At 40.7% G+C, this 27,302-nt stretch overlaps 1 protein-coding gene across 2 annotated transcripts in view; it reads right to left on the minus strand.

Moving 5' to 3' along the window:
• Window positions 1-205: 205 nt before the first annotated feature.
• RDH10 (retinol dehydrogenase 10) overlaps window positions 206-27,302 on the minus strand; it is a 41,845-nt gene continuing 14,748 nt past the window's right edge. For both annotated transcript variants that reach the window (XM_073330817.1, XM_073330816.1), the window contains exons 3-6: window positions 7,587-7,685; window positions 5,009-5,154; window positions 3,799-3,930; window positions 206-1,804 (exon numbers count right to left, since the gene is read on the minus strand). In XM_073330817.1, coding sequence (XP_073186918.1) covers window positions 1,681-1,804; window positions 3,799-3,930; window positions 5,009-5,154; window positions 7,587-7,685 — 501 coding nt within the window. In that variant the 3' untranslated portion in view covers window positions 206-1,680. The remainder of the gene's footprint in view (window positions 1,805-3,798; window positions 3,931-5,008; window positions 5,155-7,586; window positions 7,686-27,302) is intronic.

The raw sequence follows: 27,302 nt of genomic DNA on the forward strand, positions 1-27,302 counted from the left end.
ACTGAGGCAAGACTTTCATTACCTTCATTAAGGGTTGCACCACCAGGTCCTATAACATGCAGAAAGTCAGTTCAGGAAATGAGTAACTGTTCATTATTTGAACTAGGTTGATGCTAAAGGCTACGTAACCGATATCAGTAAGTTAGTACTGTGACATCAATAAGCCGTTCAAGAAAACATCCCAATCATGGCTTAAGTAAAAGGTGGCTCACTTTAATAAACAAACATTGGTCACTATTTAACAAGACATTCTAAAAAAGTAATCACATAATTTGTTTGATAGTAATTTACAAGTGGATGGTATACATTAAGATACAGAGGTAGAAGTTCACTTTTACAATATTTCACTAATACACAAATTACCAAATTCAAGGCACAAAATTGTTTGCTTTACAAAAAATACCGTAAAAACGTCATTTGCTGTTCTACAATGCAAATACAACTTTAAAAAAAAAGTCTTTACACCGTTCCATATTCCACATGTAAAGTTGCATCAAGCATTATTTTCTTTTTCTTTTGTTAATAGTTGGCACAAAACCAGGACTTACATAAACAATTTGTATCTCTGCTGGAATTGCTTTGTATTTTAGGCAAGAGCCCAGCTACAGAAATTTAATACAACTTCCTCGGAGGGTGTGGTGATGGGGGTTCAGCGGGGCTGATGGAAGCAAGATTAAGAAGGAAGAAAAAAAATGGAGTCTACTAGGGCAGGAGTCTGCCATTCAGAGTGATGGACAGAACACAGAGCATATTTCAAGTCAAATGACTTGAAAGAGTTAGATGGCTTAAACCACAGACTTCATTTCTCAGGAAAAAGAAAATGAGATGCCCAATACAGCTTTGCTCTGAAAATATTCCAAAGACATCTATTTGCCTTTGGAGATTTACAAATTCCTTTTTAAACACAGGTTTCAGAGTAGCAGCCGTGTTAGTCTGTATTCACAAAAAGAAAAGGAGTACTAGTGGCACCTTAGAGACTAAGGAATTTATTTGAGCATGAGCTTTCGTGAGCTACAGTGAGCTGTGGCCGATGAAGTGAGCTTATGCTCAAATAAATTGGTTAGTCTCTAAGTACTCCTTTTTTTTTCTTTTAAACACAGAAGGCATGCAGTCACTACGTAAGAGAATTACACCACAGGTCAGCCCTGGGTCCTTTACAGCTTGGGTTAACATGTGGAAAGACGCATTATAATCAGTCCTTGAATTTGCTAAAAAGGTCACGCGTAGGAGTAGTTTAAATTACATGATTTTGTTTTAATACATAGAGAAAGAAAAAGCAATTTCTGAAACACTGCATCTTCTAGTTGTAGACAGCTTTAAACATTGGCAGTCTGAGGAAAAGATCTCGCACAGTGCATCTCTACAAAAAGTAGTATAACTAGCTTTACTGTACATACAGTAATAGTCTAAAGAACAATGGTGGCAGCTACATTTTAAATTCACTTTACCTATCACATTTTCCAAGTACTCAATAGTCAGTTTATTTACAGCATGTAAAAAAAAAAAAAAAACCACAAAAAACATTGATTTTTAAGTTCAATACACAGGTTTAAGATCCAAGAGAATGCCACTGTAAAATGTTGACATTTGCATCAGCTAGATGCAAGTGCACTTCAAAATTCAGTCATGTAACATTTTTGATCATATTCAGCTACAAAGGCCAGTCCGTACAAAACAGTATTAAATTCCATTTTTTGCTTCATTGTTGTTTGTAGCCTGTTTTCTCTGAGCAATGAAAGGGTACATACACTTGTCAGCTCCCAAGAACCGGTACATGCACACAACTGCTTCAAAGGGCAGGATGCTGAAGAAAAGGGGAGAGGTTATAAATCTGTTATATGGCAGTGGAATGAAACTTACGGTGTACCATGATCACTTTTATGGAGACATAGTTTAGCCATTTCTGGGCTACCTAAGGGGCAACACATTTATGTTTCTCATTTCACTAGGATATTTATGGAGAATAAAAATACAAGTCCGCTCAAACTACATAGATAGCCTCTTTCTTTTGTCTCCTACTCATTTCTAAGCCTTTAGCATGAAACCCTTACACCCTCTTCATGACCTGGCCCATGCTGCCTCTGTCACCTTGTTGTTTAAAAACAAAAGGTCTGCTAAAATCTAAACCTCCCCACAAAGCAGCATTAGCAAAATAGGCCACTGTACATTTAAGAGACACAAAACTCCCAAACAACTGTAGAGATAAAGATGTGCAGTAACTCCATAGCTTAACCACTTACTGTCTGTGGCAACGCATATCCCCATCTTTTGGGCCCAATTATCCCTCCCATAGAAGGTACCCCAAAATAAGAAGGAGTAAGGTTCCCCTCAGTCTTCTCCAAGGAAATTCCAATGGGGAAAGCAGGCTTTCCACACTCCTCCCTCCACTCATACATATTTGTATTACCATAGCAACCAGAAGCCCTAGTCATGCACTAGGTGCCAAGTAAGATGTTGGGAGCTGAATGGCTGCTGGATTGGGACCAATGAGGCACACAGCAGGATCTGAGCTGTTAGAATTCAACTCCTCCATTGCTGGAGCATTGGGAGGTAGATGCTGATGCAGGTTCTGTGGCTACTGGTAGCACTGCTTGTGCAGTAACACTGGAAAGAGGCCTTTGATCTAACTGCTGCTGCCTGGGGCATGGATTGCCCAGAAGCTGCTGGGAGGGCCTTTGATCTCCCTGTTAGAAAGCTGGAGTGCTGAATGGGAGACCACAGGAAGGGCCTTTGATCTGGCTGCTGATGCTGCATGGAGCACTGTCTGTGCAAAGAGCATCGAGGCAGCCTCTGAAGAAGCCACTGAGCATGCTGCTGCTCCAGCCAGTTCTAAAGGAGTTGCCGACAAAGCTTGTTGCCAGAAGAGGCACAGACTCCCTCCCAAGAAGGGCTGACATGATGCTGAGGAACAAAAACACCTCCTGGACTCTTGGGTGTGCCTGTTAACCATGATTGGGAGCTGCTGCGTTATGAATGGAGCAGAACCCTCAAACTCCTAGGTCCAAATTCCTCACAAGAAGGCAATAAGAAAAGGTTGAAACAAAGAGACTTTGCCAAGTTTTAAACGCTCTTCCTATGTGCTGCACACTGCAGAATAAATATCTAGGAATAGATCATCTGTTGAGCTGCCAAAAAGCAGCATGAATGGAGTGTTGCTCAAGAGGGTGGAATCCAGTCAGCTCCTTATGAGCAATTTGTCTGGTTCTGCCTCTAATATTGAGAGGAAACCCCAATGCTGGAATAGCGAGCTTAGCTACAGAGAACAGAGTCCCCACCACTTTTTTAAAAAACAAAACAAAACATTAAAACAAAAAAAACCACTCAACTGAGTGGGGAGAAAGGAAGGTTTCTGTTCCCCTGCCTTTTCAGAATGAATAGTTGGTTCTACTTACAGATTTCCCCCTCTCCCACAATCTGTGTAGATCCCAGGGAATCTGCAGGAGGCTAGGGCCTCCGCACTGACTCTGGGGCTTGGCTGCTACAGATTCTTCTGCTGGCAACTACCTCAGGATCCACCCATAAATGGGGTTCTACAGCATGGAAGACGGCTGTAGGGAAATTAGTGGAGCCTCAGGCTTTTCTGGAAAAGGGAACGGGGAAAAATAAACATCCCCTGGCCATGCCACTCATCCTGTAAGTCCCCAGATCCATGGAGCTCATGTTGTGGAAAGTGATCTTGTGAGCCAAGGGAGAGATCTGTGCACAGAACTCCAGGGAAACAGGCCTCTGACTAAGCTTTTTGGATTTAAAGCTGTACATCTGTCTGAAGTGCTTAGTAGCTAGTATTTCACAAGTTACCTTTTCATGAAGGTTACCATGTACATCAAGCGAGGCGTGCAAATCATAGGCTGATCTGTAAGGATAGCTCTCATAGCCTGCTTTACACAGTAGTCTGGTTTCAGAGGTGGGAGGAAAGGCTCAATTTCTTTTCTGAAAGATTTCATTTTTAAAACAGGTTAACCAAAGTAGATAGATGAGTTTTGGTAAAATCTGTTTACTTCATTAATTATTAAAGCAGAGTCTGTCTACTTCTAGAGTTTATTAGATCACTTGTTTAGAGTATTTAAAAACTAATTCTTTAATACTCAAGTAGCAGCAACTTTCCAATGATTTTGTATTAATATTTTAGCTTTGTTTATAAGATTATCGATGGTCTTTATAATTAGATTTAAGCTACACACAATACATATAATTTGATAACATGTTGTTCTATTAAGTGCCATTTTAATTCAATATCAAGAACCTTATTAAATTTTAGTGCAGCTGGTGTATGAAAGATTGCTTCAGGTAAAGACAATGTCAATATTTTGCTGGCCTAGATCCCTGCCAGGACTACTGTTAGAAAATGCATTCAAGAGATTAACACCATTTACTGTCGCTAAAATAATGGATATTTGTATAGCACTACAACCCGGGATGTCAGAGTGCTTTAAAAAAAAAAAAAAAAAGGCAAGTGTCATAATTCTTACTTCAAAAACAAAAGCTAAACTCGAGGGAAGCAATTCAACTTGCCCAGGATCACACAGCAAATCAGCTATTGCCATATCGACCCATTGCACATAATACCTTTAATCACTAGAATTTTATTGGTATTGGAATAAATGTATTTTGAGTAACATCTTACATCAGGCATAATATAGGATATGGAGAAAAAAATACAAAAGTAATTATACAACTGAAACATTTCTCTACACATGACTAGCAAGATATTCCCCAAGCCAGTAGTCAGTCACTGAACATATGCTGCACCAGCACCTACCCTGAAGTGCACGTGTCCCATCTCACACCCATCTTTACTGCCTCACGCTGAGAGGAGTTACATGAATAAAGGTACTGCTGGTGTCATTTCAACTGTTTTTCCTTTCCTATTAATTGCAATCCCAAACCTCTGTGTTTTTGTTGGGTTTTTTAAAATAAAAAGTGCTCAGAATTAGAAGATTAAGACTAGAATTCCAGTGGTGTGGAGGGCAGGAGGAAGAGAGAAAGAATATGCAGTTGGTCTACTCACCTGATTCTGCATCCTCTGAACATTCCTGTATCTACAAGGTAAGGGCAGACCAGGGTTGTTTTAATGCCATCTTTGTCAGCAGCCTTCAATTCATGGCTCAAAGATTCATGGAAACCCACAGCTCCAAATTTGCTGGCACAATAATCCTGTGTAGGCAATGAATTAAGAAGAAAGAAGACTATCACAAGGAAGAGTAGAACAGATTGAATGGGCCTATCCTTTTATCCTTTCAATCAAAATTAAAGGTGATGACGTAACAAAGAGTAAACAGTATTAAAAGGAAAGGCATATTTGATGTGGTGCTATGTAGATCTATTTTCAAAGCGGCAACACGATGAAAGATGTGCATTGAATACACAGCCACATCAGCCCAAGTGTCATGTTACATTTAGGGCAGTTAACAGAAGAACTCCATGAAAGCAGACGAACTTGAGTTAAATATCAAGGAGAAGCCCTTTGAAGTGTATTTAAATGGCCTTATTCAGCAAACTATACGGATAAGGCAGTTTGTTTAAAATAAAAGTTAGAACAAGAGACTAGAGACACAGTAGCGAGTAATACTACTTTTAGAGTCAAGTTCTGAGAGTACCTAGTCCAGGAGCCAGAAACTCCCTATTTTTAACTCTGGCTTTAATGTGTCTCTTAAGTTGCTATGGAGCCTTGGGCAAGCTACTTACTTTTCCCTCAGTTTCTCAACTGTAATATGGATATAGCTTTCCTATCTCAGAGGTGTATGTGAATTGAAGTCCAAGAGTTACCTAGTACATAGCTGCAATTCTAAAGTTTCTATTAGGATCATCCAGTAGAGAAATACTTGAGTGCTGATCAGTTCAAGCAAGCATACTCCCTTGGCCATATGGGTCCACTGGAAACACTAAGACGGGGTGGTACGAAGTCTTGAGAGCTATACCCAATTTAATTTTTATTCAGTGGTGCAAGTAGAAATCATTTCTTACTGGTACACTGCACTCCTGGGAGGGACACAAAAGGGGGAAGGGCACGTGACCTCCCCATGTGACTCTTCTCTGCCCTGTCCCCACCCTGGGGCCCTTGTGCTCTCCCTGTCCCCTCCCCATGATCCACATCCATCCCATGTTACTGGGGGGTCCCTGTCCTCCTCCTACTGTGCCGGAGACTTCTGCTGTACAGACCTCTAGGCAGGACGACTCAGGAGATGCAGTTGCTTGGAAAGGCTGGGGGCGGATTCCTCCTGTATCTTACTAGTACAGTATACTGGACCGTTCAACCATACTTGCATCACTGGTTTTATTTCTATTCAGGGACTTCAGCAAGTCACAGGTATTAACCGGGCCAGCCCTAGAAAAGCTTGTAGAACACTAGAGTGTTTCCGGTGTTTTTCCAGTAACATGGATAAATTTTCAGTGACTAACTATTTGCAATGGATTGTAATGGCACAGGGTTAGCTCATGCTTGCTGCTTTCCAGTCCCTTGGCTCCCAACACAACTGCAGTACACAGAAGTCTTATTGCCTATTCTGATGCACCAACAAGTTATGCAAAAAGGCCAAGATTCAGAACTGACTAGTGGTTTTGGGTGCCCAATTTGGCATACCTTACAGGGGTCAGTGTTCAGCACTTTCTGAAATATTAGGCCCCTTTAAGATGTCTCAGAGTAGGCACCCAAAAAAGTCACTAGTCACTTCTGAAAATCTTGGCCTAAAAGCTTCAAGAGTAGCGTTAAGACACTTATGCTTAACCCTCGTCCACATTCGCAGGGTAGTGTTGTACTCAATACGCATATATGTTGTGATAACGCACAAACTATTGGCCATCCATCTATGATGTTTTAGGACATTGCATTTGCTGATTGATAATGCACTGCATTGACAGTTGGTTGCTGCATTCAGTCACTCTAAGGAAGGTACTCCAGAGATATGTGAAAACTGCATATAGGCTCACACTGAACAAGACTCCTACTAGTTCTTTCAATTTGCTAGTTAAATAAAGTGGTGTTTTTTTTGTTTTTGTTTTTTTCTACTCAGACAATAAAGAATTCTTCTTGGTTTCTGAATGCATTTGGTAAAACTGAAGTGGGCAAAAATTAAAGTCAATGTAATTTTTTTCTCCACATAGGATGAAAGTTAGGTTTGACAGAATTCAATGTTGACTGTTTTGATAATTTCCACGGATAATATTGAGATTTGTTTTAAAGCATTTTTTGTGAGTTTCATGGATTTAAATTTTCACAGTTGCAGGAAATTGGGTGGGAGCAGTCAGACAAATTATATAATGACAGTAAATGCTGAGCTGCAAAAAAGTTAAAGCTTTATAACTGTTAAAACAAACTGTCAACATCATATGTCAAAATACACAATGTAAATTTCTTTTAAATACACTAATAATTTCTCAAACAATGCTTTTCTTACTTTGCCTATTTGTAAATTTTGGTAAATATCGATAGAGATACCTTTTCATCAGTTTGTGTACAGTGAAATTGACATTTACTGACAAAAATCTAATCTTTCAAACCTACTTACGCTACATTGTTGACAACAGGAGAAGGCATTTATCATTTGTGATAAAGCAACATGTAATCTTTATTACACAGTTAAACAAACCTCCACTCCTGCAGTACTGAACAATCCCAGGGAACTCGCCACTGTCACAATGTGTCCATGATTCATTTCCAGCATCTTGGGAAGGAATGCTTTAGTGGTCTATAACATGAAAAAGAGAGAGAAAAAAAAGAGTGCACGCAAGTCTATTACTGTAAGAATAAAGAGTTAGTCATTCCAAAGCTCTATTCCAGTTCAGTATCAAAGGCAAGATGGTTACACATAGAATCATAGAATATCAGGGTTGGAAGGGACCCCCTGAAGGTCATCTAGTCCAACCCCCTGCTCGAAGCAGGACCAATTCCCAGTTAAATCATCCCAGCCAGGGCTTTGTCAAGCCTGACCTTAAAAACCTCTAAGGAAGGAGATTCTACCACCTCCCTAGGTAACGCATTCCAGTGTTTCACCACCCTCATAGTGAAAAAGTTTTTCCTAATATCCAATCTAAACCTCCCCCACTGCAACTTGAGACCATTACTCCTCGTTCTGTCATCTGCTACCATTGAGAACAGTCTAGAGCTATCCTCTTTGGAACCCCCTTTTAGGTAGTTGAAAGCAGCTATCAAATCCCCCCTCATTCTTCTCTTCTGCAGACTAAACAATCCCAGCTCCCTCAGCCTCTCCTCATAAGTCATGTGTTCTAGACCCCTAATAATTTTTGTTGCCCTTCGCTGGACTCTCTCCAATTTATCCACATCTTTCTTGTAGTGTGGGGCCCAAAACTGGACACAGTACTCCAGATGAGGCCTCACCAATGTCGAATAGAGGGGAACGATCATGTCCCTCGATCTGCTCGCTATGCCCCTACTTATACATCCCAAAATGCCATTGGCCTTCTTGGCAACAAGGGCACACTGCTGACTCATATCCAGCTTCTCGTCCACTGTCACCCCTAGGTCCTTTTCCGCAGAACTGCTGCCTAGCCATTCGGTCCCTAGTCTGTAGCGGTGCATTGGATTCTTCCGTCCTAAGTGCAGGACCCTGCACTTATCCTTATTGAACCTCATCAGATTTCTTTTGGCCCAATCCTCCAATTTGTCTAGGTCCTTCTGTATCCTATCCCTCCCCTCCAGCGTATCTACCACTCCTCCCAGTTTAGTATCATCCGCAAATATGCTGAGAGTGCAATCTACACCATCCTCCAGATCATTTATGAAGATATTGAACATAACCGGCCCCAGGACCGACCCCTGGGGCACTCCACTTGACACCGGCTGCCAACTAGACATGGAGCCATTGATCACTACCCGTTGAGCCCGACAATCTAGCCAGCTTTCTACCCACCTTATAGTGCATTCATCCAGCCCATACTTCCTTAACTTGCTGACAAGAATACTGTGGGAGACCGTGTCAAAAGCTTTGCTAAAGTCAAGAAACAATACATCCACTGCTTTCCCTTCATCCACAGAACCAGTAATCTCGTCATAGAAGCGATTAGATTAGCCAGGCATGACCTTCCCTTGGTGAATCCATGCTGGCTGTTCCTGATCACTTTCCTCTCCTCTAAGTGCTTCAGGATTGATTCTTTGAGGACCTGCTCCATGATTTTTCCAGGGACTGAGGTGAGGCTGACTGGCCTGTAGTTCCCAGGATCCTCCTTCTTCCCTTTTTTAAAGATTGGCACTACATTAGCCTTTTTCCAGTCATCCGGGACTTCCCCCGTTCGCCACGAGTTTTCAAAGATAATGGCCAATGGCTCTGCAATCACAGCCGCCAATTCCTTCAGCACTCTCGGATGCAACTCGTCCGGCCCCATGGACTTGTGCACGTCCAGCTTTTCTAAATAGTCCCTAACCACCTCTATCTCCACAGAGGGCTGGCCATCTCTTCCCCATTTTGTGATGCCCAGCGCAGCAGTCTGGGAGCTGACCTTGTTAGTGAAGACAGAGGCAAAAAAAGCATTGAGTACATTAGCTTTTTCCACATCCTCTGTCACTAGGTTGCCTCCCTCATTCAGTAAGGGGCCCACACTTTCCTTGGCTTTCTTCTTGTTGCCAACATACGTGAAGAAACCCTTCTTGTTACTCTTGACATCGCTCGCTAGCTGCGGCTCCAGGTGCGATTTGGCCCTCCTGATTTCATTCCTACATGTCCGAGCAATATTTTTATACTCTTCCCTGGTCATATGTCCAACCTTCCACTTCTTGTAAGCTTCTTTTTTATGTTTAAGATCCGCTAGGATTTCACCATTAAGCCAAGCTGGTCGCCTGCCATATTTACTATTCTTTCGACTCATCGGGATGGTTTGTCCCTGTAACCTCAACAGGGATTCCTTAAAATACAGCCAGCTCTCCTGGACTCCTTTCCCCTTTATGTTAGTCCCCCAGGGGATCCTGGCCATCCGTTCCCTGAGGGAGTTGAAGTCTGCTTTCCTGAAGTCCAGGGTCCGTATCCTGCTGCTTACCTTTCTTCCCTGCGTCAGGATCCTGAACTCAACCAACTCATGGTCACTGCTTCCCAGATTCCCATCCACTTTTGCTTCCCCCACTAATTCTACCCGGTTTGTGAGCAGCAGGTCAAGAAAAGCGCCCCCCCCCCAGTTGGCTCCTCTAGCACTTGTGCCAGGAAATTGTCCCCTACGCTTTCCAAAAAACTTCCTGGATTGTCTATGCACTGCTGTATTGCTCTCCCAGCAGATATCAGGAAAATTAAAGTCACCCATGATTTTGAACTTCTGAGTTTTTCCAAAATTAATGCCAACAGAAAAACTATACTATGTTCTTCACATCAGACTATGGGGCATAGAGGATTATAGCCTGAGAAATCCTAAGGTTAAAGGATCAGCTCAACTCAGACATGTTTATTTTTCTACAAGCTACCCAGGGTGGGGGGGGGGGTGTGTGCGGGGGGAGACTGACTTCCATTTTAGGGTCAAACTATTTTATGAAAAGGAAAGGAAAGTGTTTAATTACACCATGGCTGTGTTAAGACTAATGAAAAGTTACCAGTTGAAGTTGCCTGTTGGCCAGGTCTTTTTTAAATCGGGAGGTTCTTGTGATTATCATCTGATTTACTCATTATCTTCTTGAGCATTTTACAAGAGCAGAAAACCTTGCCTCTAGTATTTTGGTTATATTACCTTCCACATATAAACTAAACTACCTATCTGTTAATCTCAACTACTCATCTCATGGTTACTGGCATGGTTATAATTAATGATATGTCTATAAGCTTTGTTATAATTAATGATAAGTCTTACAATAATAACATATGTATGAGAGTTTCAAAATTCAGCAGTAAAACTTCACTTAAACTAGAAGCTTTGCATGTTTGATTTTTGCCCACTTCAATTTTACCAAAGGTTATTGCACTTATGCTATTCAATCTTATAGCATTAAGAGATCTGATTTAACATGAGAAGTCAAGGGATTCAGACTCTGGGCTGAATCTCCTATTATGCCCAGAAGCTAATGTAAACTCTGTACATGCTAAAAGATTTAACTACCCAATAATTGTATTGCAATTAGTCACACATTTCTAATCTGAGAAGAAAGAAGAATAAAAATTTAAAGTCTAATCCCAAGCAATTAAATTGCTTTATCAATGAAATAGCAAGATGTCCAATAGCAGTTACAAAAAACCCCAAAAACGACTACTGATACAATATTTTAATAAAAATGCTATCACAGTTATGATTTACATTAAGTTCTAGCACAATAGCCTGGATCAAAGTGTTCTTAAACTACAGCAACCTCAGGTAGTTTTAAGAACAGAGGAAGTTATTACTTTTAGAAGCACATTTCTGGTTAATAACCAGGTCCCATGAAAATCATACCAATAATTCTTGGCCTCAACACCAAATACCTCTAGCAGGGCCATTATTCTAATCATTCAGGGCCATTATTCTAATCAAGTCAATACCACTGAGGACTGTTTCAAAATTTCTTTAGTCTTCCCCAAAAACAAAAACTTCCAGCATAAAACTTAGATCCAGGCTCAAAGCACATAAGAGCCCCAATAAGTATTTGCTACTTAATTGATGTCAGCTGCATACTTTATTGAAGTATAAAACTACAGCTGGATCCATCTAATTCCATTCTTACGCTATCTGCATTTTCTAATCAGATGTCAGGACAGTTTTGCTTCAACAATTTTCACATGTTCTTGTACTACATTTTTGCCTGCAGGTGTTAAATGACTAATCCAAACCCAACTCCACACAAAAGAACATTTTCAGCGAACAGCTGGCAAGTGATAGAAGATTACACAGCCCTGATTCCTTGCCTCTTCTGTTGATTACCATATATCTTTTAGATTCTGTTTCAGCCATATAATTAATTTTTTCCCCAGAAAGTCTGAAGTGAGCTCCCTCTTGTTTATTCCTCCCCTCATGGCAGGCCACGGTAAACCTCTTATGGAGTTTGAAACAAGAGTTCAGTTCACTTGCCAGACTAATCTGTGCCAGGCACACAGAGTTCCAACTTCTCTTCCTGTGCTGCATGGCAACAGAACCACTTGTTCTAGGGCACCATGGTCTGAAGTGTAACAGGCTTCACCCTGAGGGTACAGTTGTTTTAGTGTGCGTTCCAGCCTCTTACACTACTAAGTTATCAGAAGAGGTGTCCTACAAATCATTCTCTTACAATATTGAAGTGGATGGGAACTGGGAGAAACACACCAGAGGTTTGAAACAATTTATATTGTATCAACTGGCTAGAGGCCCAATACAATAGGCTGAAAGCAATGCCATAGCTACATGTTGCTGTTGCTTCCACCACAAAGCTCTACTTGTATATCTCAATCCTGAGCTGAAAGTCTTCAGCTCAGGATTAAGGCCCAAGATTACAATAAATTAGAGATACAAGGTGGGTGAGGTAATATCTTGCATGGGACCAACTTCTGCTACAACTAAACTGCATACAGTAAAAACAGATGCAATAGGTGAGCGAATACAGTTCAGAGTCATCTAAACAGTTGGCTTAGGCAGTTTGTATGTTTTGAGATGTCATATGCTGTCATATCCCTGTTGTACATTTTAACTGGTATAGTGTTCCCTTTTAAAAGATGAGCCCAACTGCTTGTGTGGATAGTGATAACTGCTACCATTGGGCTACAGGCATCCTATGTTGACTTCTTATTTCCATTAAACCTTCCTCTTAAGTTGTTTCAGAGGGCAGAATTTACCCCCGCTGCATGCTGAGTTTATTTCTTCCAAATACCTGCAGATGTCTTTTGATCTCTGCACCGAGGCCCAGTGCTTCCACAAATCCTAGTCTCCACTCCCTTCCTTATGAGAGGCCTGCTCCCATATGGTTCCCACGGGGAGCTGGCCCGAACGCCTCCCCCACAAGGGCTTTATAGCTGGTTCCACCATCAGCTTCTATTCAGAAGTCTAGACGGTCATTCTGAAATGACCTGGACAGACTGCTCCCATCTCATGTTCCTACAGAACTGCAGAGCCTCACTATGCAGAGTGAAAGCAGAACTATTGGTATATGGTGGAAGGGTTGGTGAAGAAAAGAGCATTCACTTTGGAACCAGCATGCTTCTGCCTTTTGGGGGACTTTTTCTGGCTTTTTTTTTTGGGAGCCCACCATGCAATGTAGTGAAAGGGTGTATATGATCTATCAAACGATACACAAATCTTCTACTTCACCCAAGACTCAGTGATGTGGCTCCTCCAATGGACTCGCTGTTAAACATGATGTTTCACAACGTTTAACAAATGAGTGTAACAATCAGGGTGTATCCATAAGTAATGTTAGAGTTTGAAATATATATATCTCCCCCTCTCCTTCTCCTCAATACAGAGTGTCCGGTTCACCAGTATATATTCAAGGAAAGTAACTAACAATTAGACATCTAAAAAACAGCTCTAAAAGCCCATTCTTATGTTACATTCCTTCAAAATCAGAGAATATAGATTTTTTGCTGCATATCCTCAAGGTCAAATTTGGCCTATCTTGGACCAAGAGGAAATAGAGAATACCTTGCTAACAATCCTCATTAAACCAGTTTCTGTTGGTGAGACACAAGCTTTCGAATTTACACAGAGCTCTTCCTCAGGTCTGGGAAACACACTGAAGAGCTCTGCAGAAGCTTGAAAGGTTGTCTCTCACCAACAGAAGTTGATCCAATTAAAAAAAAATTCTCAACCACCTTGTCTTTAATATCCTGGGACCAACACCACCACCACCACTGCAATCCTCATTACAGACAGTTGGAGATGCGCCTCCACTTGTTCAGCTAGAGACCAAGCATCTCCACCAGTAGACCTGAAGTCATATTAAATAGGGAGAGCTAGTCTCTTAAAAGAGCAGGTCCCAGACCACTTAGGGCCTTATAAGTCAAAAGTAACACCACCCTGAAGCTACTTGACAACACATGCAAATCCTACAACACCAAGGTCATACCCTCATACTAAAATAGTCTGTTCAACAAGATGGCACCTGTACTGTGCCTTAGAGTCAGTTTTTGAATGTATTTGAAAGATAGTACACTACAATAGTTTATCAAAATGAAGGCACAGATGTCACTTGTGAAGTTGGCATCCTGAAGTAAGCCGCCAGGCACAGATGAAAGAGAAAGGCTTCTCAGACATTGCCACGTCCTGATCTGCAGCAGCTGGGTATCTACCTAGTTAAAAACATGCATCATGAGTGGTGGACACTTGGCTTATTGGAGGGACACAAATGTCTAGAATCAGTGTATTTGTCACAGGATAGGCTCTTACAGGCCTACCCATTGGTCCTTCCAGCCTCTCTCTCTATATATAGGAAAAAAATCCCCAAGTTAGGTTATTCCCTCCTGGGCCATGAATAGTCCCCAAATAAGAAAGACCTTACTGAGCTTCTGGCCCAATCTACATCTGAGATCAGTGCAGCCTCTTCCATGCTCTGGTCCCCAGTTTCCTATTCCTGTTGGTTATCTAAAGCAGCTAGACCTGGTTTCCAGCTGAGCTACAGTTGCCTTAACCTCACAGATCCTTAGTCTTTTCCTGCCTAGTCCCTGAATCCTAAATGCAACACAAGTGACTGATTGTTATGTGCCTCTTGGGTGGCCCTGGTGCCTGAAAGTTGGGAGACCTAGATGGACAGTATAGCCCACACCAGTCAAAGTGGTACATGCAAGCTCTCCACAAAATATTAAGCTACAGGAGACTTGCAGTATTGCCAACCTAAAGCATTCAAAAGTCACGAGTCAAGTCCCGCAAAAAAACCTCATGAGATTGGCTCAAGTCATGAGATTTTAATAAATAGATCTCAGGCTTAATTGCATTCTGCTTTCTGAGCGTCCCCTGCTCCCACTTTTTCCCTTTGCAGCCAGGATGGGTAGAAATGTAGCTTTAAAATTTTTTTTTATATATATATACACACACATATATACACACATGCACATATATACACACCATTCTCTTATATTCATGTGACTCAGAGCTGGTGCTCTTAATAAAAACGACACCAAATATGAGACTTGCCAATGCTAAATATGAATCCACTGATGATTACAGAACAGTGGGTGGAATGAAGTTAAGCATGATATGGTAGGTCAGAGCAGGCATGCTAGGATAGTGATTATGAAAAATAAACTTTAGTTATGATTTTGGTCAGTCTAACTAGCCATGGTTATACAGAGAGAGTTAGAAAGAATCTAACTTTCTAGACTGTAGAATAGTTCACCAAGGAAGCTGATGAAAGACCCATTTGAAATGCAATGGATGACGAACAACCCAGCACTAGCAGGGGGATTGACTAAACAGCTCTTTTCCCAACTAAAAACTCTAATTTTTATGAAAAGAAACGGGAGTACTTGTGGCACCTTAGAGACATTTGCTCCAACCTCTCAGACAGAGACAAACACTTACAAGATCTCTATCAAGCATTCTTACAACTACACTACCGACCTGCTGAAGTGAAGGAACAGATTGACAGAGCCAGAAGAGTACCCAGAAGTCACCTACTACAGGACAGGCCCAACGAAGAAAATAACAGAACGCCACTTGCCATCACCTTCAGTCCCCAACTAAAACCTCTCCAACGCATCATCAAGGATCTACAACCTATCTTGAAGGACGACCCATCATTCTCACAGATCTTGGGAGATAGGCCAGTCCTTGCTTACAGACAGCCCCCCAACTTGAAGCAAATACTCACCAGCAACCACACACCACACAACAGAACCACTAACCTAGGAACCTATCCTTGCAACAAAGCCCGTTGCCAGCTGTGTCCACATATCTATTCAGGGGACACCATCATAGGGCCTAATCACATCAGCCACACTATCAGAGGCTCGTTCACCTGCACATCTACCAATGTGATATATGCCATCATGTGCCAGCAATGCCCCTCTGCCATGTACATTTGTCAAACTGGACAGTCTCTACGTAAAAGAATAAATGGACGCAAATCAGATGTCAAGAATTAGAACATTCAAAAACTTCAATCTCTCTGGTCACTCGATTACAGACCTAAAAGTTGCAATTCTTCTACAAAAAAAAACCTTCAAAAACAGACTCCAACGAGAGACTGCTGAATTGGAATTAATTTGCAAACTGGATATAATTAACTTAGGCTTGAATAGAGAGACTGGGAGTGGATGGCTCATTACACAAAGAATGTATTTTCCCTTGTTTATTTCCCCCCCACACCACACTGTTCCTCAGACATTCTTGTCAGGTGCTGGAAATGGCCCACCTTGATTATCACTACAAAAGGTTTTTGCCCCCACCCCCACTCTCCTGCTGGTAACAGCTCACCTTAAGTGATCACTCTCATTGCAGTGTGTATGGTAACACCCATTGTTTCATGTTCACTATGTATATAAATCTCCCCACTGTATTTTCCACTGAATGCATCCGATGAAGTGAGCTGTAGCTCACGAAAGCTTATGCTCAAATAAATTGGTTAGTCTCTAAGGTGCCACAAGTACTGCTTTTCTTTTTGCGAATACAGACTAACACGGTTGCTACTCTGTAACCTCTAATTTTTTACGGATTCTTTAAATCAATTCCTTGCTCTCCAAGCAGCTTCTCAGAGCTTCTGAATACATCACCGAAAGAGCATCGATGAGCCCTACAAGCGAAAAAATCAATGCTTGTTTCCTGTGCACACAGCTTTAATGACTTATTAGAAAAATGTGTGAAACTGAACAAGCATTTACATGTCATTTCATAGCTTCAGTAATCTGTTCTCAATCTTTTGGTTTACGGCAAATTAACTTCTAACAGTCTAGCACTTCTTTCCTCCCCTTCCCCAAATTCTTTAGTTTCATTCTTGGTGCTCTTAATGAAACAAAACTCAAAAGATTGTGCAACACAAAGAGCAGTGCAGCTGCAGTGTCAAAACAAATTAGTCTAAAGTACAACAAATGAGAATATGAAGAAATACCGTGTTTGGGAAAGTCTGATTTTTTAATTAAATTTTGGATTAATTATGTTTTAAAATAGTAAGTTAAGCATCACAAAATGTTAGCATCCACAGTCCTGAACTTGTATACAGCTAAGTGCAAAGGGCTCATGAAAATGGGAAGAGGTGAATGCCTCCCCATGTACACAAAACTGTCTTGATTTCATCAAAAAGGAGCAAGAAAGCCTGTACCAGCTCAGATTTCAGAGTAACAGCCGTGTTAGTCTGTATTCGCAAAAAGAAAAGGAGTACTTGTGGCACCTTAGAGACTAACCAATTTATTAGAGCATAAGCTTTCATGAGCTACAGCTCACTTCATCAGATGCATATCGTGGAAACTGCAGCAGACTTTATATATACACAGAGAATATGAAACAATACCTCCTCCCACCCCACTGTCCTGCTGGTAATAGCTTATCTAAAGTGATCATCAGGTGGGCCATTTCCAGCACAAATCCAGGTTTTCTCACCCTCCACCCCCCCACACAAATTCACTCTCCTGCTGGTGATAGCCCATCCAAAGTGACAACTCTTTACACAATGTGCATGACAATCAAGTTGGGCTATTTCCTGCACAAATCCAGGTTTTCTCACATCCCCCCACCCCCATACACACACAAACTCACTCTCCTGCTGGTAATAGCTCATCCAAACTGACCACTCTTCAAGTGTACCAGCTCAGCAAATATAAATTTAGGGAAGGGGCTTTACAATACAGTGGAAGTTTTCATAACTTCTGACTCTTCATTTACGTGCCTAACAGCCCCTTTGCACCACTCTGGCAGCACAAAGGAGCTGGTTAAACTGGCTTTACAGCTATGCAGGAATTCCCCCTATTGTGACACAACAGTTACATACTACTACCCTCCTTACAGCCCCCTCATATAAGGAGAATGGTTAGAGGAAAGGAGCATGATTATGCTTTTTACTCTTGAGTCTTGTCCACATAGGGAAGTTTACCGGTATTACTATAGCTGTGTAATCATATTGTTATAGTTATATCAGTATAGTAATGCCAGTAAATTTACCCATGTGGACAAACACTAGCTATTCTCAGCTGCCAAAATAGCCCACTGAACAGCAGTGTACATTAAAATAGCCTCCATTTGGCTCCATCCTCAGCTGAAGCCCTTTCCTTTGAATCAAAGTTCTGTGTTAAGCAGTTCAGCCAGACCTGAGAATTGAAAATAGTTGAAGACAGATCTGATTTAGAAATTTCCACCAAGCCTGCAGCCATAGGGAACCTCACCTCAGTAAGGACCAGATGATGTGTTAGCTACTCCTGTTCAAATGCCACATGGTGCAGAGTAAAAGTTGCTTCTTGTAGACTGAACTCTGGAATGAGTAACCAAAGATCCTGGAGGAATGGGGCACATCAGAGGTTCTAGCCTCCTCAGGCAGAACAGGAAACCATCGCCTTAACTCCCTTTACAAACAACCACCTCTAGACATACTTCCTAAGCATAGCCATTCAACAGAACTACTACATGCCCCAACTCCCCGCACAGCTATCCACGGAGGGTGGAGAGAGACAATGTATCTTTAGCCTAGCAGCAGTAGTACCCAACTGAGGAGACGCAGCCTGCAGCTCTGTATTACACATTCGTTTATGGAATAAACTGACTGTGTGAAAAAGACAAGAATCAGTGGGTTTGTCACTGGAAACATGGAAATGTTTTCAACTATGATGTCACAGGAGGATTTGTTCAAAAAGACAACTTCTTTAGATATATTTTGTAATTTCAATTTAACTTTGTTGACTGGACTACAATTTCAGAGCCATCCCAAAAACAGTTGAGAACACACAAGAAGTTATCTGTAGAACCCTCTTATAGTTATTTATTCATAGCAAACTATATCCCAAAACTGCAGCTTGACTGAAATACATTGATAGAAGTCAAGGCTTTGTTTTTATTTTTAGATCTTTTTACTTAAGAGATTCCAATCCAAACTGACCAAATGTAAGAGTTTAATGTATGGAGAGCTATGAAAACATAGTAACATTTTCAAATAACTGATCAGCACATATTTTTGAATATGTAGAAGATAATATTTTTAATTAGTAACAAGACTTTTACAGTGGAGTTTAAATTTTAGGATAAGAGTGGCAACTGTGCTAAAACTGAGGTGTGTGCAGTAACAAGACCTGTATGAGTTGGAGAGTGCATGACAGAGCAAGAGTTGGGGGAAGATAATGTGGCACCATAAACAGTAAGCAGAGCTAGAAAAGTAGAACAGAAGGTCAGCCAAACTGCACAGTTGCGTGAAAAGAAACCTGGTACATAGCATTGAAACAGACAGTTTTAGAGTCTGTTTTCCCCCTACATACAAATCTTTATACACACACACCAGCTTTTCCACCACGTAAGTTACTGTCTGCGACATTTTGCCACAGTCACAGCATGGGGACGCCAAGCTGGTGCAAGGTTGCTGCAACCCTTGTCTAGCCAGAGAGTAGCCTGTTGAGCCTGGTCCAGGATCTACGATCAAGTGTAGACAAGGAGGCAGGTACAGCAATGGATTCCTGAATTTGCTTAGTGTGTTAGACTCTTTCCAACTGATGCTTCCATTTGGTAAGAATGGTTTCAGAGTAGCAGCCATGTTAGTCTGTATTCGCAAAAAGAAAAGGAGTACTTGTGGCACCTTAGAGACTCACCAATTTATCTGAGCATGAAGTGAGCTGTAGCTCATGAAAGCTTATGCTCAAATAAATTGGTGAGTCTCTAAGGTGCCACAAGTACCCCTTTTCTATTTGGTAAGAATGTAATTTTCAGCTCCCTAGCAGCACTGTCCGTGCACGATAGACCAGTAGCTTTATCCAAGACTCAATTTACAAGGAGCGCCGACACCTGTCTGGAACGGCTGATCAGAAAGACTTCACCACAAAAAACTTATGTGACCATTTCAAGGGGTTGAGGAAATTAAACGGTTTCTCGGTTTATTTTATTGTGATGATCATTTTAGATTCTAAGTCTGATAAAAATATTTTAATTCTGCACCACAATTTGGAATGGATAGTTTTGCTGATCTGAAATAGTTCATTTATACTGTTCTCTGATTTACATATAGATTGTTTCCGCTCTCAGGGATCTGGATGCATCAGAAGATTCATATGATTTTTCCTCAAGCCAGACCTTCATGAAAATAGGCATCTATCTTAAAATATGAAAGGAAGCTATTCTAGAAATCTCCCTCATTTGTGTCTGAAACAGGCCTTCTATTCACAACAGAAAAGCTAGACCTTCCAAGCTTTTATTTCGAAAGAAGTCCCTTAGTTATTTAGCTCCTAGCAGGCAGTAGAACCTTCAATTTCTCACTCAAGCTTCATTTGCCCTTCACATAAAAAACCCACTGTTTAGAAACCATGGGGATTCGTTTAATATTGAACTTCAACAGTAGTTAATACTTAACATACATGCACAGGAATATTGTTACAGTTGCCTTGCAACCAGAAGCTTGTAAAAGAGCAAGATGGACTTAAAAAGAAGTCTATAACGATGGCACAAGCAAGCAAGCAACCACCCCCTCCCCGCCATATTAAGCATGCTTGCTGATGAGGTGAAAATAGAGAAAAAAGAAAAGAAGAGACTAACCAATTTATTTGAGCATAAGTTTTCGTGAGCTACAGCTCACCTCTTCAGATGCATACTGTCGATGAAGTGAGCTGTAGCTCACGAAAGCTTATGCTCAAATAAATTGGTTAGTCTCTAAGCTGCCACAAGTACTCCTTTTCTTTTTGCGAATACAGACTAACACGGCTGTTACTCTGAAAATAAAGAAAGTTTGTCCAGGCTCAGAAGCTGGAGGTAACAAAGTAAAGGTCGGTAGATGGAAAACTAAAGAATTTGCGGTAGCATAGAAACTATTGGTCTTAGACTATGCTTTCATTTATATTTAAGACAAAAATATATGAATCATTTTCCTCCAACTCTGCATGACATTTTGTTTTGAAGTTACATGAAGCACTTGTTTTTAAGAAGTTAACTATTATTTCACATACACTGGATTAACATTTCTTTCCTTCTCACTGCCCCCAAAATAGATACATCAATATGGGTTACAGCATTTGCTCAGAATGTGACTGACACTACTGAACTGAGATACAAGTGTCAAAGTTATGTCTCTCCAAGATTAAATCCATATGAAACGGATTACTGACTTAAACTACTATTAAAAAAATCTGCAGCATACCATCTACAGGTACTATCTTTAGTTATAAATAGGTCTAAATACACCACTCTTAAAGACTAAAGATAAGCAATGTGATCATGTAATGATCAATTACAAAAATCCCTCTAGATTGAGATCTTTGAGTATAATTGCTATTCACGACCATTTCTACTACTGCAGTGCTTTTCTTGTGTTCAGTAAGCAAACGTGCAATGTATCAGAAGCAAACTGAAACTGAATTAAGTAGTTTTCTTAATCAAAACTTAGTCCCACAAAGCTCTTCACAATGGAGAGACAGCAGAGATAAGATAAGTAGTTCTATTCAAATCATAGATAGCTGGTGGTATTAGTTTGCTAGAAGCATTAGTTAGTTTTCCATTCTTTACCTAATATAAAAGTAATTATATCGTGTCTATGACAGCTGAACACAAAGTCTGGCTAAATTAAATCTCTTATACACTATATTAGAAGGCTTACTGGAGGAGGGGGGGTTTTAGAGGGAAGGATGGAAAATTAGTGTTTAGACAGAGAAAAATGTAAGGATGCGTGCGTTATTGTTGGCTCATTCATGTAGTTACGTAGGTGCCCTTATGTTATCTGAAGAGCTCAGTTTCTTGTGATCTTGTATAACTCAAGGCATGTATGCGACACAGTGGAAGGGAGCTCTCTTTTTTTGGTAAACTGCAGGTAAATACTCAGACTGAAACTAATGGTTACTTGAATAAAATATGACTAGGCCATATTCTGTTCCATACATGATTACATTTTTTCTACTTTGAGTGGAGACTGTAATTGACTCCAGAAGTTTCTTTCCTTCCTGAGATTCTTTTCAGATAGGGGTGCGGGGGCAGTATCATCTCAGGTTTATGTGGGGTTAATGTATTCAGATTCCCATTTGTCCTAGATCACACACTTTTCTACTTTTCCTTTATTCACCGTTATTTTCTTCCTCTCAAGAATACAGTTCCCGTGGGTTTACACACAAATACCACAGGAAAACATAGTAGTGAATTTCCTCCTCTTAATAAAACCCAGTTTTTCCTTTAACATTTCACACAACCCAGCCTGAGAGAGACCATCACCTTCATCCCTTTCTGGGGGTAAGGAGAGAAGATCGGGAGAAACAGTTGAGCATCTCATTATATTATACTAGCAAGGGGAAAGTTACAGCTTTTATCTTGTTGGCATGTAGCCTCCTCCATTTCTTTGCTCATAAGCTGGTACATCCCTGTTTCTCCTGACAAAAGAATGGCAAATGCTTTATTTAAAAAAAAAAAAAGTAAAGTAAAGGGGCGGGGCGGGGCGGGCTTTTCCTGGGTTCAGTGTGGGTGGACTGGCCAGGGATCTTTTACTATGATGGTCTTAACATTTCTGGGAGTGGTGACACTGAAAGATGACAACTTGCTGACAATTCTAGAATGAAAAAAGCACCTGTTCCAGGTAAACACCCATCCGTCTATGCCCTGGAGATCCTTTGTCACCAAGTGACTGAGGTGAATATTGATGCCTTGGAGAGGTTTAATAGGCTACAAAAGAAGGCATGGGAAATTAGCTCCATCTAAAAACCTGGCAGACCATTTGGAGCAGCTCCTGCATGAAAAGTTCTCCTGCATCACTGGACTAAAATTCAGGCAAACATCAACAGGCTGCTGAACTAGGATGTAGCAACATGGAACAACCAGAGACATGCCCTTCTAACTCTCCACCTTCCACCTCTGGCAGCTGGACCCAAAGACCAGCTTTGGACTTGAGGACTTTTATTCTTTAACCTGCGCTTAGATGATTCCAGTGAATACCATCCGCTGCCAGCTTCTTGAATAGGTACTCGTAGTAGACATATACTAGCTCTCCTAGAGCTAATGCACTAAAAATAGCAGCATGCCAGGGTAGCATGTACAGTGGCTCAGGCTAGGCGTTTGAGTACAAATCTACCCAGACCTTCTGGGTACAGAAGCTGCCACCTGTGCTACCCCCAGCAACACGACTCTTTTTAGCTCGCCAGCTCAAGTAGAGGAATAGGCATCTACTCAAGCCGTGAAGCATGCTCGCAGGTGCAGTGTAGACATACCTTTAGAGCCATATTCCACTCATCATACAGTTCTCAAATGAGCAAAAAGGGGCTAAACACACGTGGCCTGGACTACAGAGTTCTACCACAGTTGTAACAACACAAGTACATGAAGATAAATCCTCTAATTACCACTACAGCTATTACTATTACCACCATGTTGCTGTTTCACCTAGATACATTTGCCAGTGAGGAAGACAGAACATATATCAATTCAAGTGTCAAACTCAGTTCTTGAAGAGTTTCCACAAGCTGAGTGCTGTCCTGAGTTAATGGGTACTCTCCCTCCCTTTCATAAAAATTAGGGGTTCAAGTCCTGGCTGAAATCAAGTGACTAAATATATTATTGTTTATAGATAATCTAGAGGCCAGGGCTTCAATTAGCAAAAGTACTGCAAAGCTGCACTCAGTTGTGTGAGGAATTCTCTCACCCTCATTAATACACGTTTGTAGCAAGTATCCAAACCAGTTTGGCGTGCAAAATATTTTTATTTATCTATCCCCCAATATTGGAAAGTCTTGCCAAAAATTAAGCAGTTTCCAATTACTGTATGACTCTTCAATTTATGTATTCCCTAACTATTCTGAAAGGAATTTTATGTGGGTGTTTTATTCTGTTAGATAAGAGTGAGCTCAGAATGCTCTGTTCAGCAAATAAGAATGCAGACCAACTTTTAAATACAGTTTTTTCCTAGACAGAACTTGCTATAAAGCTTAGTCATCATGTCAAACATTTGGCATAACTTTCTGTTTTACTCTGCATGATCTTCTGACAGCTTTGTTCTTTATTCAGAATGTGTGTTTTGTTTTGTTTTTTAAAGAATTTATGTAAACTTATTCATTAATATTAAAGTGAATGATGCCTTTGGACTATGTGTTATGTAACAGATTGTGCATTTTCAAGAAGTAGATAATCTTTAGATAAAAACTGCAGAGGTTGTCTAAGTTTTAGATACCTTAAAGCTGCTTTTTCACTATGACTACCGTTTACCATGGTATTTGTATGCAAATAGGAATTTTTTAGTCAGCCTGCTCTTCCTGCTTAATACATTCAGCAATACAAACACTGATTTGTGTTAAATGCCTTATTATAAAAAGAGTGATTTTACCATCACCGAACATTCAACAGGAGGGATACGCCTCTTGCCAGGAAAGAGTTTATCTTTGTACATAAGCATCTAATCAGTAATAAGGAAATACAGGAGATTTTACAGATGAACGAAGATTTGATAACAGTAACATGTGTTTGACTATGAAATAACTAAAGACTGCTGGTAGCTCCAACTTAGTGTAGAACAGTGGTTCTCAAACTTTTGTACTTGTGACCCCTTTCACATAGCATGCCTCTGAGTGTGACCCCCTGTTATAAATTAAAAAACATGTTTTTATATATTTAACACCATTATAAATGCTGGAGACAAAGTGGGGTCGGGGGTGGAGGCTGATAGCTCACGACCCCCAATGTAATAACCTTGTGACTTCCTGAGGGGTCCCGACCGCCAGTTTGAGAACCCCTGCTGTAGAGTAATTCCCATTCAATTACAACTAACATTTTTATACATAAAGTTTACTGGAGTTTTTAGAAAAAAAATGGATAATGCATTTTCAGAGATTCACTAATTGGCTGTACCAAGAGTAAGAGTTCTACCAAGATAAGATTTCCACTTCATACCCTCAAGCCAAGAAATGTTAAATTCACTGCTCTGGTCATTTTAAACAGACAACTGTTATAAAGGTGTTCAACATTCTACTGACTGGGGCATTCATCTAACTTACACAGGTCAACTGTTCATGTTTTCTTAGTGATTTAAAGAAAGGGAAATGGACAATTCCTATCTTTAGGCTGTGAGAGGACCAGCTAGGCTATGCTAGTGCCCCATTTGCTACAATACAACTGCTACCTGGTCTTCGATTTCTCAGCTGCATCACTGCAACTTATTTCCATATACTTTTTTTTGGGGTGGGGGTGGCAGGAGAGCCACATCCACACATCATATGCCTTTCAACAGCAAGAGCTATAAGAGAGCCTGAGAACCTACAACTTCGATCAGCTTCAATAACAGCTCTGAGTACTTGGTACATTTGGCAGGTCTGGGCATCATTCTACATGTTGTCTACGATTGTGCATGACTGGTCTCTTGCAACGTCTTTAGCAGTTTTTTTTTTAATTTAAATTATTGGAAGTGATGGCAGATTGCAATGGCTAGGAAGGGTTTAGGACTATTCAACTCTTTAGATCATTTAGACCCTATTCAGGGAAATGCCCCCATTTAACAGAACTCTTAAGCATGAGGTTAACTTTAAGCAAATTCTTAAAAGGTAAGCACATGCTTCAGTGCTTTCCCAAGTCAGGGACATGGGCAGGATATTTGAGAAGTTGTCACAAAAATTTAAACAAACAGCAAATGGGGGAGAAAAAAAACAAACAAAAAAAACCCCCAAAAAACCAGCCCAAATGCTCATTCACAAACCAATTTAGGCGTAGAATTTAACAGCCAAACAAACTTGAATTTTCAAAGGATCGCGTTAAAATAGTCACCTTTCCACTACACATTTGTTCCTGTATTCCTAGAAATTCCCTCAGCCTATTAGTGCCTTCCATTTCCAGCTGTGACAGTTCACTGGTGTTGAGTCTCAATCTGATTAACACTATGAACTACTGCTAAGGTGCCAATTCTCTCACATACTGAAAAAGTGTAATTATTTACATGGGCAAAACATTCCCGAAGGAATTTGTTGCAACGTTGGGAGTTTAAGAACCCATCTACTAGTTTTATAAAATATGTTTAATATTTTCTTCAATGTAAGCTACTGTAAGCTACAATGTAAGCTAATTTCCCCCAATTTCAGAAAGGCTTCAACAATCTAAGCATATTTACAAAGATGTACAATCTACACATATGTAACTACACTTTGAAAGACGTTATGCAGACTAAAATGTTGAAGCTCAGAGGAAAAGCTTACGGTATCAAGTGCCAATTTAACTTCTGTTTATGCCAGTGGAAAGACTGCCATTATCTTCCATGGGAGATGGATTGAGCCTCAAAAGCTTGGTTCTGCAATTAAGTATCAAGCATTTTTTTTTTTTTTAAGAAGTGGGAGGGAGGAGAGGAGATCAGTTATCTGAACAGGGTACTGTAGGGAAAGGCATATAAAACAGATAATCATACAAATAGAATGTGTTTTGCACCACGTTGGAGACAAAGGACAAAAGTTTAAGGCTCAGTTACACCCACAGCTTGCTAGGTGGTACAATAAAATGCAGAATTTGACCCACTGTACCCAATCTCTCCATTTTTTTAAGAAGGGGTAAGAGGACTAGTTAACAGAAATTTAATTAAACTCTTCTGACACTACCCCCATCCCAAACACACAAAAATCTCGCTATCCCTAAATTGCAAAGTAAAGATATGCAATATCAAAGGCTGTGTCCGAGATTATAGTCAGTCAAAAGACAACCATAACAGCTGCTTAAATTTGCATATTGAGCTTGGCAGTAGAGCCTCAAGTATTCTAGAGGATGAAAATGCAGAATTAGCCAAATCGCTTCTCAAAAGGCAGGACACTTGCCATTTTACATGTGGTAGCCATAGTAGTCTGAAGAATGCATTAGAGAAGAATGCCCACTTAGGAAGACTGTCTTTATTAAGTTATCTGGAAGAGAAGGTCAATAGCATATTAATGAAATCTGCAAGCTATACCAATTTTAGAACTTGGAAGGACGTGACATAGCTTGACTTAAGCAAAGCTTTTGATACGGTCTCCCACAGTATTATTGCCAGCAAGTTCAAAAAGCATGGATGGGATGAATGGAAAGCTGGCTAGATCGTCGGGCTCAACAGGGAGCGATCAATGGTTCAATGTCTAGTTGGCAGCTGGTATCAAGTGGAGCGCCCCAGGGATCTGTCCTGGGGCCGGTTTTCTTCAACATCTTCATTAATGATCTGGATGATGGGATGGATTGCATCCTCAGCAAATTCGCCTATGACACTAGGCTGATGGGAGAGGTAGATACACTGGAGGGTAGGGACAGGGTCCAGAGTGACGTAGACAAATTGGAAGATCGGGCTAAAAGAAATCTAATGAATTTCAACAAGGATAAGTGCAGAGTCCTGCACTTCAGACGGAAGAATC

This window comes from Lepidochelys kempii, chromosome 2 (genome assembly GCF_965140265.1).
Source record: "Lepidochelys kempii isolate rLepKem1 chromosome 2, rLepKem1.hap2, whole genome shotgun sequence".
NCBI lineage: Eukaryota > Metazoa > Chordata > Testudines > Cheloniidae > Lepidochelys > Lepidochelys kempii.